We start from the raw sequence: 17,438 nt of genomic DNA, 5'->3' as shown, positions 1-17,438 counted from the left end.
TGGTGGTGTATTGTTTTTGGTGTTTGCAGCAGGTTTTGCAGTAGGACATGCCCAGTTTAGAATTACTAATCAATCTAACCCGCATTTATTTTTTGATTTTGGAGAATATCTATGCTGACAGAGGAGGATTCTGCTAACTCCATATAGACAATGCATAGGTTGGGATTTTAAACCTGCCTCTTTAAGGTGGAGCAAACTATAAAAGGGTTTATGCAATCTGGAAAAAACAAGAATGATTAATCTAGGTGTTTCGGGATGTTGCTATGCAAGTACTTTAAACAATGGTAAATGACAGAAACATATAGAAAAAAAAATCACTCAAAATATAGTTATAACCATGTCAAGTATGTTTCAACATGTCATACTGAGACTTAATGTATGAAATTAAATTTTGAGAATTTATAAATATAAATAATATAAGTTAGGTTCTGCATTTAAAAGGTATGAACATTTATTTATAGATACATAATTCATAAATGGCATGTGTAGCATAAGCTAATGTAGTGTACATTATATTATGCTATCTCTGGTTTTGATTAATGCACCACACTATCAAATCAGCTAGCATTTCACCCGAGGTCTTGTCATATCATCTGATGTCAATATTTAACTCGTATGGCACAGATTTTCTAGGCACAGCCAGGGTTTTGAGGGGGTCCGGTTTGGTGGACTCAGGATTGGGTCACTGCTTTTTGCAGATGATGTTGTCCTGTTTGCTTCATCAGGCTGTGATCTTCAGCTCTCACTGGATCGGTTCGCAGCAGAGTGTGAAGCGGCTGGGATGGGAATCAGCACCTCCAAATCTGAGACCATGGTCCTCAGCCGGAAAAGGGTGGAGTGCCCTCTCAGGGTTGGGAGCGAGATCCTGCCTCAAGTGGAGGAGTTCAAGTATCTCAGGGTCTTGTTCACGAGTGAGGGGAGAATGGAGCGTGAGATCGACAGGCAGATCGGTGCGGCATCCGCAGTGATGCGGGCTCTGTATTGGTCTGTCGTGGTGAAAAAAGAGCTGAGCCATAAGGCAAAGCTCTCAATTTACCAGTCAATCTATGTTCCTACCCTCACCTATGGTCATGAGCTATGGGTAGTGACCGAAAGAACGAGATCGCGAATACAAGCGGCTGAAATGAGTTTCCTCTGCAGGGTGTCTGGGCTCTCCCTTAAGGATAGGGTGAGAAGCTCAGTCATCCGGGAGGGGCTCAGAGTAGAGCCGCTGCTCCTCCGCATCGAGAGGAGTCAGATGAGGTGGCTCGGGCATCTGATCAGGATGCCTCCTGGATGCCTCCCTGGCGAGGTGTTCCGGGCACGTCCAACCGGGAGGAGGCCCCGGGGAAGACCCAGGACACACTGGAGGGACTATGTCTCCCGGCTGGCCTGGGAACGTCTCCGGATTCTCCCGGAAGAGCTAGAAGAAGTGGCCGGGGAGAGGGAAGTCTGGGCATATCTGCTCAAGCTGCTGCCCCCGCGACCCGACCTCGGATAAGCAGAAGAGGATGGATGGATGGATGGCACAGATGTTCATTAAATAATGCAAGCAGACTTTATTGCAAACAGTTTAGTTTGTCCGCTTCCAAAGAAAAAGTGTTGACCGGGCACTCGGTTAATATCTGCAAACTGTTTTTTTGATTAATTACTGTTTTCATTTAACCAAATGTTTCTGGTGCTGTACATTTTCTTACCTTAAAGAGCAAGCCCTACATTCTGTAATCATTTTAGATTGCAGGAACATTTGTCTTTTCTGCAATCTAACAAGCTTTCAGAATTAAGTAAATGAAAAAAAAATCTATATTATACTAGTACTATACTAGAATACGAGTACAAGTCACTCTGCTATATATACTGTAATTCAGAAACAGATAAACTTAAGACATGAAAAAACGTGGGACTCATTTGCAGCCATACACTGGTTTTATGTAGATAGCTTGTAATGTAATGGTGGCAAAGAGATCCAAACAAGTGGGTGCTATTAGTGATGGTGGATGCTGTCACAAAAGTTGCACAAACATTGCATGAAAAACCTTGAGTTATTAAGACAGAGCTTGCAGTAGAGACCTGCAATCTGATCAAACAAGTAATCAAAGACAATTACATAAGCTCCCTCTTCCATTCCTTACCTCTGTCATCACGGTTCTTATAGAAACAAACAAAAACATTGAGGACTTTCAGTTGTTCTTCAGCACACTCCAGGAGAGCAGTAAAACTATAAATTAAAATAAGAGGAGAAAAACATAAAAATGCATTCTAAAGATTATTTTTTCAACTTAGTTTACTGGTCACACTTTTATCCATGAGCATATGTAAACATGGTCATTTTAAATTGGGGAAAATGACTCCTAATTTCTACCTGGAAAGCATTTAACCTCATTAGCAAAAGAATTTATCCCTTAAACTAAGGACACATTAAATATGAGAAGAAATCCTAATCAACTAGAAGGGAATGAAAATATCATAATTAAAAATGTCTATTTAGTCTACACCGTTCCTGTGAAAAAAGACTAGCAATTCTTCAATTAAATTACACTGAAAAACAGTCCCCATAGTAAATACATTAAAGTAATAAGTCACTTGCATACTGCCATCTGCTGGACAATCTAATAAACACATCATTCTTGATCCATTGTTTCAAGTACAGTATATGTCTCATCTGTTTGGTTCCCAAGTCTTCATCAGCCTAAGGCTCCCCATTATCATGTAGTAGAAAAAGCAGGTTGGGAAAGTGCATGGATGGAAATAAAATATCCATCAATGCTTTTTTAAATCTATGATTCTGTAACTCTGCCCAAGCAAGGGTCAGAATGCTTAATACACGGTAGGTTGAAGGTAGTTTATGGAGTAACTGTAAGCAGAACCAGCTAGTTGATGAGTAACTGCCAGTACCAGAGGCTAAACTACAGTACTGTGCAAAAGTTTTAGGCAGGTGTGAAAAAATGCTATAAGCAAAGAATGCTTTCAAAAATGGAAGTGTTAATCATTTATTTTCATCAATCAACAAAATGCAGTGAATGAACAAAAGAGAAATCTAAATCAAATCAATATTTGGTGTGACCACCCTTTGCCTTCAAAACAGCATCAGTTCTTCTAGGTACACTTGCACACAGTTTTTGAAGGCACTTGGCTGGTAGGTTGTTCCAAACATCTTGGAGAACTAACCACAGATCTTCTGTGGATGTAGGCTTCCTCACATCCTTCTGTCTCTTCATGTAATCCTAGACACACTCGATGTTGAGATCAGGGCTCTGTGGGGGCCATACCATCACTTCCAGGACTTCTTGTTCTTTATGCTGAAGATAGTTCTTAATGACTTTGGCTGTATGTTTGGGGTTGTTGTCCTGCTGCAGAATAAATTTGGGGCCAATCATACGCCTCCATGATGGTATTGCATGATGGATAAGTATCTGTCTGTATTTCTCAGCATTGAGAACACCATTAATCCTGACCAAATCTCCAACTCCATTTGCAAAAATGCAGCCCAAACGTTCAAGGAACCTCCACCATGCTTCACTGTTGCCTACAGACACTCATTATTGTACCGCTCTCCAGCCCTCTGACGAACAGACTGCCTTCTGCTACAGCCCAATATTTCAAATTTTGACTCATCAGTCCAGAGCACCTGCTGCCATTTTTCTGCACCCCAGTTACTATGTTTTCGTACATACTTGAGTCGCTTGGCCTTGTTTCCACGTCGGGAGGTGTGGCTTTTTGGCTGCAACTCTTCCATGAAGACCACTTCTGGCCAGACTTCTCCGAACAGTAGATGGGTGTACCTGGGTCCCACTGGTTTCTGCCAGTTCTGAGCTGATGGCACTGCTGGACATCTTCCGATTTCGAAGGGTAATAAGTTTGATGCGTCTTTCATCTGCTGCACTAAGTTTCCTTGGCCGACCACTGCGTCTACGATCCTCAATGTTGCCCGTTTCTTTGTGCTTCTTCAAAAGAGCTTGAACAACACATCTTGAAACCCCAGTCTGCTTTGAAATCTTTGTCTGGGAGAGACCTTGCTGATGCAGTATATCTACCTTGTGTCTTGTTGCTGTGCTCAATCTTGCCATGACATGAAACTGTCTTCCACAGCCTCACCTTGGTAGCAGAGTTTGGCTGTTCCTCACCCAGTTTTAAGCCTCTTACACAGCTGTTTCTGTTTCAGTTAATGACTGTGTTTCAACCTACGTGTGACATTGATGATCATTAGCACCTGTTTGGTATAATTGGTTGATCATACACCTGACTATAATCCTATAAAATCCCAACTTTGTGCAAGTGGACCTAGAAGAATTGATGCTGGTTTGAAGGCAAAAGGTAGTAACACCAAATATTGATTTGATTTTAGATTTTTCTTTTGTTCGCTCACTTTGCATTTTGTAAATTGATAACAATAAACAATAATTATTTATATTTCTGAAAGTATTCTTTGTTTACAGCATTTTTTCACACCTGCCTAAAACTTTTGCACCGTCAATTACTACAGTCATTACTATTGACTGATTATAACTGATAATGATGATGGAAATAAATGCTGTTCCAATTCATAAATACATAAAACTACCACAACATTGCTGTAGCTTTGTGTCTTCTGCTAATCTATTAGCTTTTTTTTTTTTTTTTTTTTTTTTTTAATTCTAGGTACAAAAAGGAAAAACTGTATTTATTAAACACATCAGAAGTTCTGCCCCATGCAGCACTGATTTAACAATGAAAATAGTAACCTGACATTTAGCTACTCTGTCAAACTACAAGGAGTTAGCAGCTAATCTTGGTACGTGCAATTTGATTTCCCTTTTTATTGTTCAGCAGAATAATACAAATGTTTTATATATCTAGTAATGTTCTATGATCCAACATTTGAGTTTCAGCTTAAACATAGCTATGAACACTTAGTAAAAGAAAGTTGAATTATTTTTGTTTTAAATAAAATTCATTTAAAAGTCATCCGTAAAATTTGAGTAAAAAAGAAAGTTTTCTCTAAATGTTAATACAAATACAAACAATAACACTATAACACAGAAATGAAATTAAAAGGTTGGAACACTGGACTCTAAATAATAAGTTGACGCAGAAAGCATATTGCATTAGCATGCTGCTATGAATAGATATTCTCATTTGTTCAGTTTCTTTTTTGTAAAGAATGCCCCAGACAAGACTGGAAACACCCATACTGCATGTTCTGTAAAAAACAACTTCTTCCTTCCTTTTTCTCTAAACATCTAAGATGAAAATAAGTGTGAATAAATAAAGATAGTTTACACTGTCACAATAAAAATTAAAAACAAAATCAAGCAAAATGCTGTCAACAGCCCCTGTGCCATCATTACTGAGTGCAAATGAAGAATCATTGCTGATTAAAGATAAAAAATTGCTGGATTTTATTAAGATGCATTTTTCTTGTATAACTGTATGGTGGTATACTGTATGTCAGCATTTCTAGCTTACAGTCACAATTACAAGGCTTCAAACCGGCTTCAAACCTTGGTCCAGCCACTTTCTAAGTGGAATTTACACACCTCTCCATATTCATGTCCACGTGCCTACCCCAAACCAACCCCCCAGTACTCTGGGTTCCACTCACATTGCAAATACTAACATATTAGGTAAGTCAGGGCCTTGTAATTCACCTGGAATAATCTGCCTATAATCAACCTACTGGAGTTCTGTTCTAAGCTGGTTTCTGTTTTGTACACAATGCTCCCACAAGGCTTTGGTTACCTGTATTTGGAATTAAGAGTGCAAAGAACAAGCTAAAATGCAATTGTTCAATTGGTAGTAAAATTTAAAAAGATTGGCGTAATCTCAACTGTGCTAAAAGAGTCAGTGCCTATCGTAGTAGAAAAGGGGCACAGACAGGAACCATCCTTGGGTGAGAAACCAACATATTGTAGGTAATACTCATAAATGCTCAAATACACCGACAACAGTTCCCTATTAACATCAATGGCTTTTGTGATACTTTCGAAGGAAACTATAATATATGTAGGCCACCTAACAAACACCTGAGCTAGTAGCTGAACCAGCACTGTGAGATGGCAATCCTACACACTGTCTCACTTGCCTAAGCAATTCTAGTAAGTGAATGATTAAGTATTATACTTTTACCTCATTGTATTCTATAGTACAGTTCAGTATGTAATTGGGAATATGTATTTGAAGTGCATTGGCATTCAGATTTCATATGTGGTATTTTTAAAGAAGAAAATTAAGTAAAATGGTGTCCTGGTCTTTGCTTTTCCTGTTCATTCAGTGAAATTAAATACTGTAAGCATCAATAGTATTGGTGCCCTGGTGCCCTGGGTTGCTGGTCAGCATTTGAAGTTGACCATGCTGTCAGCATTCGGTTAAGGACTTGTTGATATTAGGTAATTAATACTGTTGATTGTGCAGGTCTGCGGTGGGTTGGCACCCTGCCCGGGATTGGTTCCTGCCTTGTGCCCTGTGTTGGCTGGGATTGGCTCCAGCAGACCCCCGTGACACTGTGTTCGGATTCAGCGGGTTGGAAAATGGATGGATGGATTGTGCAGGTCTACTGTCCTACTTCTTTAAAGTTGCCATTAAGGAAGATGCATTGTGTATATGCCATGTTGTAAGTAACATAACCTGGCACTTTATAGCTTCTTGTTCAGGATTATGGCTATGATTGGTTAACATTCATTTGTTTATTAACCTACCAAGACAAAGGCAGAGGAAAGGATAGAGTGAAGAGTTCACCAATGCTGTTAATGCTGGATAGTAACTTCATCCACCAAACTGTCAGAAAATGCTAGGAAAGTGGAGTCAGGAGGAAGAAGCTCATACATCAAGCCGTCATTACTCCAGGGTCATAATGAAGGAACACCTGTGCTCTTACATTTAGTACTGCAAAACTGTGCAACAGTCTAAAGCAATGGTAGAATTTGATTAGGTAAGAAATGTGCCTGTAATACAAGTCAAATATTTCCTCTCCTAATGAAACAGAGCAGACCATTCAAAGATAGTAACATTAATGTCAATTTAGATGGTTATGCCAGCGGTTCTCAAACTGTAGTAACAAAAAAAGGGGGTGCGAATGTTGCCATATGTGGTGTAATTTCGCTATTCGTAGGGAAATTTTAAACTTGTAGTGGTGTATCGGCAGCAAAAAATATAAAAATAAAGTTTATTAGGGTTTCAAAAAAACGTTAGTGGGGCGCGATTAAAACTGTTATGAAAACTCGGGTCGCAAATTCTTAAAGGTTGAGAAATGCTGGGTTATGCAAAGAAACTACTGCATCATGCCACAGCCTGTCTGGCAAACTTGGTTCGTAATGCTCCTTTGTCACCAAGCCTCCTTTAATAGAAACAGTTTAAAATGCGTACCATTCAATTCCAGCATGCAATCCCATGTGTTAATAGGTGGGATATTAAAGGATCTAAACTGTAAAATGTTTATAGCTTCTTGCACAAGAATAATCACATTCCTGTAATATTCACTGTTACTTGTGTAACTGGGCATTAAGCCTGAGTTGACAGCCAAAAAAGTGAATATGCAAGTTATTCAGCCTAGATTACAGTAGATAATGACCAGGTTATAGTTTAAAAACAGTATTTTGATACAGCTGAATTTTTGCGAGATCCAGCCATAGTGTAAATGGGGGACATTCTATAATCCAAACTGGGAAAGTGTTTATCTGCGGTGGGTTGGCACCCTGCCCGGGATTGGTTCCTGCCTTGTGCCCTGTGTTGGCTGGGATTGGCTCCAGCAGACCCCCGTGACCCTGTGTTCGGATTCAGCGGGTTGGAAAATGGATGGATGGAAAGTGTTTATATTTCCTCATGAATCACATCTTTAATCAGAGGTATGATACTGTTTGTTTCTATTTTTGTTCTTTATTTATTTTTTGTTCTTTATTTCGCATTATACAATTTCTTGTATTAGGAATTTGTTAGTTTTCGCATACCCCTTGGGGTCAGAGCGCGGGGTCAGCCATTGTACATCGCCTCTGGAGCAATTACAGGTTAAGGGTCTTGCTCAAGGGCCCAGCAGAGTAGGATCTCTTTTGGCAGTGACGGGGATTCGAACCGGCAACCTTCGGGATAACAGCGCAGATCCTTAGCCTCAGAGCCACCACTCCACCCTTATTTACCTTTTTAATGTCAATGTGTATTTATTTGTGATCATTATTGTTTAATGTAATATTTGACAATATAATACACATTTTTAATGCCAACAAACTTGCTTTTGAATTTGAGAGAGAGAGAGACAAGAGTAGCAATAGACAGGGTAACAAACAGTATGAAATAATGTAGTCATTTTTTTATACTTGTCGCAAAATGAGGTGACATCTAAACAAGTTGAACTGACAATAAAATAATTACTATTGTGAATCACTTATCTTACTAGGTCTCTTATTATTTGTTCTTAAATCATTAAACTGTTCTTCATTGCGGTGGAGTTTACATAAAAGGCTTTGTAGCAACAGATTTCTCACATAAAGCTACTTCTAGATTGAACTGAGAGGTGGAGATAAAGAGACCGAGTTCCAAGATCCATAGTTTCTCTTTTATTTGGGAACAGTTCACAATAAAACAAGTACTATTTACCTGAGAGCACAGCATAACAAAAAGTTCTGAAATGCAGCAAAAGCCACATTCCTCCATATATTTTGTCTTTAAGTAAGAGGCCCGGAGCAGGATTTCGTTTATACATTTTATACCTCTGTCATATCATGTCACAGTCTGCTACAATGCTTAATATAATTATGTACAAACTTTTTTAAACAGTGTGTGTTACCAGAGAAACTCTGAATTAATATCCACTTCCCCCCCCCCCCCCCCCCTTATTTACACGTGCCAGATGCCTGGCTACAAAGATAAGACATTCAGGACACAAACCTGTACTGCTCAGCAAGCAGTATGGTTACCTAGTCCCCAAGATAGTTTGCTGAAGCACTAGCACAGATAAGCAATCTGCTTAGATTTAAAATCAAAAAGGTGTCAGCACACCCTGGCCTCATTTATAATATAGCAGAGCCTAATCATCATGGGCTAAATAGCTTGTCGTCAGCTTGTTTTTCTAGGACAGACTGATCACCTTTCTTTGCTGCCTTCAGGTAACATGGCCCGGGGGATTTCAACGTAGAGGTTGTTATTTTTCAATGCAGCATCCCACTGGATCAGCCTCGAGTCTGTGAGCTTGCTCTGGAAATGAAGTACCGTTGGCTTTCCGCTTCCAGCAGATTCCTCAGTAATTGTTAGTTTGTTATCCTTAAACAAAAATATTAATTTACAGAATGAATAATGTTGTTAGTTTTATTTCACCCAAGTAAATCAAGAACAACATCAAAATAATCATGGAAAATAAACTCAATGCTGATAACTGAAAAACATCAAGATAAATCCCATTAGAATGAACAGAAAATATTAGTGATGAGGCAAACTACACATTAATTTCTAGAGCTGATTTTTTTTCATCCAGTTGTTAGACATGTGAGTGTGGGAAGTGTTTTGCGGCTTTGGAAAAAAGGAAAATATGAGAAAGGAACAGAGCGTGACACCATTACTAACATCATTTCTGATGTACAGTAATCCCTCGCTATATCTCGCTTCGTCTTTCTCGGCTTAAATCTATCATGGCTTAACTCTATCGCGGATTTTATATGTAAGCATATCTAAATATATAACGCAGATTTTTCGCTGCTTCGCGGGTTTCTGCGGACAATGGGTCTTTTTACTTCTGGTACTTGCTTCCTCAGTTGGTTTGCCCTGTTGATTTCATACAAGAGATGCTATTGGCAGATGGCTGAGAAGCTACCCAATCAGAGCACGCAGTTAAGTTCCTGTGTGCTGCTGATTGGCTCAGCGACGGAGTGCTACATTAACCAGGAAGTCTAATCTCGCTCATTCAGCATCAACGTGCTCCTGCTACTGCTTCAGGAGCCGTATCCAAGCGCCAACAGAAGATGCAAATGATTGCAGAAAAGGTAAAAGTTTTGGATATGTTGAAGGAAGGAAACAGCTACACCGCTGCAGGACACCATTACAACATCAATGAGTCCACGATTCTTTTTATTTAAAAAAGGAGGAAAAGCATATAAGATCTACGGCCGCAGTGTCCTTTAACCAGGGCACAAAACGAGTTGCAAGTGGACGTGATAAGGCAGTAGTCTGGATGGAATCGGCTTTAGGGATTTGGATTGAAGAGTGCTGAAAGAAGAACAACGGCGGTGCTACACAGTCGCCTGAAGAGGCTCCTTTAGAAGAGCTGTAACGCTATCCTTTGTTGTGCAGTAAAATTAAACTCATCGTTATCGGACAAGTCGTCGTGTCATTGTTGGTGAGTAACCATAATTAATTATTTACGTACAGTACTTATTACATGTACATAGTTTAGTGTCACTGTACACACATTTTACTGTATACAATTTTTCTTGCATTGTACGTATTTATTGCTGGTGGCCTGTCTGTCGTAATGGCTGTAACATATGTGATATCGGAGACGCTCGATATCTTTAAAATAATATTTAGGTTTTACTGTATATAAACTGTGTTTACATTCATAATTTCAACGAATCTTACCTAATATCTAATAGAATACAAAGGGTTTATGCTGTATAATTGTGCGTGAAATGTTTATAATAGTGTGGGAGAGTTTATAAGGGCGTAAAATAGATAAACTATATAAACATATGGTTTCTACTTCGCGGATTTTCTTATTTCGCGGGTGGCTCTGGAACGCAACCCCCGCGATGGAGGAGGGATTACTGTAATCCAACCTCTAACATCACTTCCACTGCATCACCATAAGCCCCTCTTCTCCTGGTCCAGCCACTGTTTAACGGCACACAGAAGTCAGCTTCAGTCTAGGACGGAGCTCCACCAGTTGAAGCCTTGTGAAATATGGCTGCAAGCCATGCCACTTGCTACATTGCACATTTGTGCTCTTACATTTGTCCTCTAAACCCCAATATTAAATGGTGCACCCTTCGAGACCCCCAATCCTCATTTTGACTTTTGTCTTCTCTGTTCACACAGTATAAACTTGTGTGGCAATTAGAGGTCCTCTAAAGTGAGTTCCCTCTGTATTTTCAAAACTTGCTGACAGCTCACTCTGCCAAAAAGAGCATGTTTTTACCTAAAACTCTCTTCAAACTCCCCATTCAATTCTGAAATTGACTCAACCTTTACTGAAAGTCAAATTGTTTCTTTGCCTATACCCGTAATTCCTTCTTTTTTTCCCCCTCAGCATCATAATGTCGTAACTTTCTCATATTTTTTTTTGTATCTATTTCAAACATATGCTGTACAAAGGTTAGATATTCTCCCTAACAGATCCAAGATACTGGATTTAAATTCCAGCCCATATAGTGTTCATACTTTCTTCCCATGTCTGTGTAGGGTTTTTCTCTGAATATTCAGCTTTATTCCTCCCACATAAAGCAAAATTGTGCGTTTAGGTTTAATTTGTGATTCTAAATCTTCCCACCATCAGTGAATTTAATTTGTGGTTGTACCAGGTGACACTCCTTCCAAAGTTTGTTTTTGTCTTGGTCCCAAGTGCTCCGGAGCTAAACCCTTTATCCACTACGACACTGAACTGAGCAAAGGGAGATTAGAAAATGAATTGGTAAAATATTTCAGACATGTTACTAACAATGTTCACATGTTGGCAAAGATAATCTGTCATCAAAAGCATTCACACAAAAGCAATTAAAAAAAAATCAATAATATAACTAAAACACAATATACAGGCAGGAATATCAGCTAGTGGCCTGAAGGCTAGATCTGGCCTGCATGCTGGTTTGTCCCCAAGCCGTCCTTTAGCACCCTTTTTTCACTTATATTCAAATTATGTCAAATCTGTAAGCATCATGCATCAACAAAATCAGATATGTACACAAGTTTGAAAGAAGCAGGTGCTGAAAAATTGTTAACAAGGTATACAAGATGCAGGAGAGAATTCATAATGAAAGTTTGCTGCTTCTATTATAAAGTCATAAGACTTGAACTTCATACTCTTTATTTTAGAAATCCTGCATGTTTAACTTAATAAAGTTAAAATCCTGCTGCTCTTTCAAGGCAAAAAGGCTTTAGTTATTGCTATATTTATTCCTAAACAGTTTAGTTCAGAAATAAAAATACATGATTTGTGTATTCTTTGAGAGCACAATGATAGGACCAGTGAGCTGTGAATTGTGATTGTTTTAACTTGCGTCACAAATTTGAACGAGGGAGTTACAAATGGTAGCAAAACGAGTCACTTTTTAATGCAGCACTATACACAGTCCCAATAAAGGAATGGAGGATTCACATTCATTCTCTAAAAGGTAATAAACATGGCTACACTTTTTCATCCAACTATACATTTATTTTCTAACCATCTTATCTGTATTGGTGGCTATTCTACAAAGGTAACAAAATGAGCTACTCCACATGTTCCATTTATTTAGTAAGTGTTTAAAAATTGGCCAGGATTTGTAGAACTCTGCTCATAATGCTTTAAAGAATAACGCAGATCAATCGGAGGATGTCTGCTAGGTTGAAATAAGCACATAACCTCTGTGATGCATAGTTAGCCTGGGCTGTTAAAGCAGTACGCTTCATTAACTTGGGTCATGTTAGTTTTTTGACACAGGATATTCTTTAATATGTGACCAATGTAGGGAAAGCAAATATGGCACATATTTGATGATACGGGTGCAATTGTGAGTCCTAAGTAATTACAGCAGTTACAGTCAGTCCAATTCAATGGCTCATTCTGGATTAATGCACAGGCATCAGCACCAGTTATCACTTAAATGCAGAACCCTGAAAACAACAGGACAAAGGCTGTTTTATAGGAATTCTGAAATAATAGATTAATCTTTAGTTTACAAGTTTGATTTTACAGAAGTAGTCTTACAGTTAGAGCAAATGTTAAACTTGTTAAATTTGGATCAATATGACTTGTCTTTTAAACATTACCTCCAGTGTGTGTGTTTGTTTCAGCAAAGGTCTCCTCTATATACTAACAAAAACTTAAATCTCATAGCAGCAAAAGACATAAGCCTGATTTGAAAAGTGTATTATTATAAAGGCAGTTTAAGAAGTGTTCATGTAAATGTAAATTGTCAAGATAATCTTGATATTTATTTTTAGTGATATTTATTTTAAGCATTAATTTTAGTTTTGGTTATGTGATTGGGTACAACCAACTATAGATTTTCACTACTCTACGTTGTGATGGGGCCGGGCCCAAAAAGTATTTTCTCTGCAAGACTTTGGCCCTGGTCAAATGTATTTGATGACTTTTACTTTTATCCAGGTGAATTAAAAATCACACGAGTTCAAATGTGAGCACTGAACATTTTATTAGCGTTACATTGTGGACGGAAATGGTACCTTTATGGCTTATGTTTTCTTCATTATTTATCATTTTTTTTATTTTTTGTTCTTTTATTAACATATTTTTTATCCACCATTTTTTTTATCTTTTTCCAGTAAACTATAACAGTTCCTTTTGTTAGCCAGTTCTTCCACAGCTCATTTACATACCAATAATGAATATGTGATTATACACTTATTTTTATGGAATTGAAGGCATATATCTGTCAATATATAATTCACTTGGTAATGGACAGGAGATCCATATTATCATGTATTCATCCATTTTCTGAATTAGCATCTTTCAGTACAGGGCTACAGAATCTGAAGTCTGTTCAGGCAGCACTGGGTGTAACGCCTTACCAACCCCGGATTTTAGCTCATCACAAAGCAAATAGATACAAGCAAACACACATATAAGGATAATTTAGTATAATCATCCTGACATCACATATTTACACTGTGGGAGGAAAACAAGAAGCAAGAGGAAACCCATACAAATACAGTGAGAAATTTTAAATTTTACTCATGCAATAACTGGAGTGGGCTGCCAGGCAGGAATGCAATCTATTTTAGTATTAGTACCTTAGCTCTTTTATTTTATTTTTTTTTTAAGGAATCATCTACTTTAGTGTTCTTTATGTTGTTTATGGGAAGGTTCTCTGATGTCAGTGTATTATGTGCATGGCATTTGCTGCTGACTAAATATAGATATGGGTCAGCTGACCACGTGATCTTCTGCCTTGCACCTGCTCTGGTAGGCCTGTTTACTTCACCTGGATAAGAAAACATGAACATGAACTAATTAAATTAAAAAAAAGGGGATTTACCGAATACAGCAGCCGAGCTGAAAGAGTGTGATCCCTCTGACCATTCCCTCGCCCACCCGGGATCTTCAGTGGTGGGAGAGGAACATCAGGAGCACCACAGAGGCCCTGGACCACGGGTACTGCTACAGTTAAGAGACAAGCTGTCAAAACAGAAAGGTTTAAACAGTTCAAGGTTAAGGTTCACATAGGCATAATGTTTGTAAGTGTGCAGTTGCAATTCATTTCAATATTAAGTATGTAACCTCTGTGGATATTAAGTTAAACAAAATTGTATAAACTGTTTTATGATGTTGATTTATCTGACATGGATGCCATACAACCAAATATATTGGCAGTATTACAATAGTTAAATAAATCAAGAAACATTTGCTATACACTTAACTTATACACTTTGGCAATTTCAGGAGAAAGTTTTTTCTTTTTTTTTTTAAAATGTTCTGTTTGTAACATAATACTACTGTACAAAAAAGTATTTTCCTCTCTAAAAAGGTACCCATTAGAATGACTAATCTTGATAAGAAATTTTTGGTAGGTTGTTACTTTTATATAGTAGTCTTTTCCTTAATAATTTCAGGCTAGTTTTTTCCCTTAATTATGTTGAGGTTTACTTTTGAAAATGGATCCCATGTGCTTTTTTAATGGACTAGAATATTTGAAATGTGCCCTTAATTATTACATATTCATCCAACAATCTTTAGAAAATGCTTAATCAACAGAAGTATTATTAATTGAACACAAACACAGAAAGAACACTATAACAAAGATTTGATTTAACCACAGTCAATGATGGCATTATAGGAATTAAAAGAATAAATCAAGTTTCAAATATTATAAAACATACAGTATTATTACAGCTATCAATGTTAAATGCCTGCACTTATTTTGAATTATTATCAAGTGTGGCACTGTATATTTGAACACATGCCACTTCTGCCTGCATTCAGTCCAAGATTATGTCCACACTACTACGTTTTTGTTTAAAAATGCTGACATTAGCCTCTTTTATTGCCTTCTGTCCACAATACCCTACCATTTTTAACCTTTAAAAACTGAGACTTTTGAAAATGCTCTCCTGAGCCTTATATTTCTGAAAACAGCCCCTTAGCATTGCAGTGTGGATGGAGTTTTGAAAACACAGACACTATTCACGCTCAGATTGATTCATGCTTATTACACAGCCCCTCCTTAACTGAACATTTCCTCAGCTGCTCTGTTCACTTTATACTTGTGCATTTCTCTGAATATGAATTATGCCTCGTCATCCGTCGTTTTTTTTTTTTTGTTTTTTTTTTAATTATTCTCCATTGCTGTTCTCCATGTGCAAGCTGTAGATGAATGTCTGGCATGAAGGACACTTCCTCTTACTGTTTACCCTGATGTGCACCTGCTCAATGTAGGCAAGCAGCCAGGTCATATGCATTCTTGGTTGTTTTACTGTGGGAGGAGGTACGTTTGTAAACAACATGAAAAGTGTGGATGCAGATCATTTTCCCTTAAAAATACCTTTTTAAATTTAAAACACAATAATGTGATGTGTGGTAACTGGTGTGGTGTGTTATTTCAGCTCTCAAATAACAAATCAACAATTTCTAGTCATGTCCTAAAGGGGATTTCTCTAATAAAACATAATTTACAGTGCATCCGGAAAATATTCACAGCGCATCACTTTTTCTACATTTTGTTATGTTACAGCCTTATTCCAAAATGGATTAAATTCATTTTTTTCCTCAGAATTCTACACACAACACCCCATAATGACAACATGAAAAAAGTTTACTTCAGGTTTTTGCAAATTTATTAAAAATAAAAAAAAAAAACTGAGAAATCACATGTACATAAGTATTCACAGCCTTTGCCGATGCACCTTTGGCAGCAATTACAGCCTCGTCTTTTTGAATATGATGCCACAAGCTTGGCACACCTATCCTTGGCCAGTTTCGCCCATTCCTCTTTGCAGCACCTCTCAAGCTCCATCAGGTTGGATGGGAAGCGTCGGTGCACAGCCATTTTAAGATCTCTCCAGAGATGTTCAATCAGATTCAAGTCTGGGCTCTGGCTGGGCCACTCAAGGACATTCACAGAGTTGTCCTGAAGCCACTCCTTTGATATCTTGGCTGTGTGCTTAGGGTCGTTGTCCTGGTCAAGAGCGCTCTGGAGCAGGTTTTCATCCAGGATGTCTCTGTACATTGCCGCAGTCATCTTTCCCTTTATCCTGACTAGTCTCCCAGTTCCTGCCGCTGAAAAACATCCCCACAGCATGATGCTGCCACCACCATGCTTCACTGTAGGGATGGTATTGGCCTGGCGATGAGCGGTTCCTGGTTTCCTCCAAACATGACGCCTGGCATTCACACCAAAGAGTTCAATCTTTGTCTCATCAGACCAGAGAATTTTTTTCTCATGGTCTGAGAGTCCTTCAGGTGCCTTTTGGCAAACTCCAGGCGTGTTGCCATGTGCCTTTTACTAAGGAGTGGCTTCCGTCTGGCCACTCTACCATACAGGCCGATTGGTGGATTGCTGCAGAGATGGTTGTCCTTCTGGAAGGTTCTCCTCTCTCCACAGAGGACCTCTGGACCTCTGACAGAGTGACCATCGGGTTCTTGGTCACCTCCCTGACTAAGGCCCTTCTCCCCCGATCGCTCAGTTTCGATGGCCGGCCAGCTGTAGGAAGAGTCCTGGTGGTTTCGAACTTCTTCCACTTACGGATGATGGAGGCCACTGTGCTCATTGGGACCACAGGTGGACTCTAATTAAGCTGCAGAAACATCTCAAGGATGATCAGGGGAAACAGGATGCACCTGATCTCAATTTTCAGCTTCATGGCAAAGGCAGTGAATACTTATGTACATGTGCTTTCTCAAGTAAACTTTTTTCACGTTGTCATTATGGGGTGTTGCGTGTATAAAAAATCTTGCTGAAGATTTGAGTCCAGTTTCAAACTATACTGACTGACATCTTTTTGAATGTCTACTGCATATCTGAACAGTTTCATATTTTCTGGTGTTCCTATGGTCTGCAGTGAGCTAACAAACTTAGACCATTTTCAAACAGTGTGACAAGAAGGAATTCTTACTTGCTAAGGCACATTAATCTTAATGTTCTAGTCACCTCTGCTACAGATTTAGATTCAATGTATGCCACACCAGTGAACATACAATGAGCCACAGAGGAGTTATTCACTGCCATTGTAACTGCCTTTTGCATACAACACTGGCACGGCACTATATACAGTATATACTCCCACCCAATTCACTCACACCCTTCATAACACCCTGAAAATCGTCACATCCTTGTCCCTCACTCGAT

The 17,438-nt window shown here is 38.7% G+C and overlaps 1 protein-coding gene across 1 annotated transcript in view; it reads right to left on the bottom strand.

Annotated features, from left to right (window-relative positions):
* oaz1b (ornithine decarboxylase antizyme 1b) overlaps positions 1 to 17,438 on the bottom strand; it is a 42,975-nt gene that overhangs the window by 10,391 nt on the left and 15,146 nt on the right. The window contains 4 exon segments of the mRNA XM_028804978.1: positions 2,112 to 2,197; positions 9,035 to 9,207; positions 14,133 to 14,219; positions 14,221 to 14,272. Of these exon segments, the coding sequence (XP_028660811.1) occupies positions 2,112 to 2,197; positions 9,035 to 9,207; positions 14,133 to 14,219; positions 14,221 to 14,272 (398 nt within the window).

The sequence above is a fragment of the Erpetoichthys calabaricus genome, chromosome 7 (genome assembly GCF_900747795.2).
Source record: "Erpetoichthys calabaricus chromosome 7, fErpCal1.3, whole genome shotgun sequence".
Classification (NCBI taxonomy): Eukaryota; Metazoa; Chordata; class Cladistia; order Polypteriformes; family Polypteridae; genus Erpetoichthys; species Erpetoichthys calabaricus.
The sequence above is the reverse complement of the archived record's forward strand: the minus strand, read 5'-3'. Positions and strand labels throughout refer to the sequence as shown.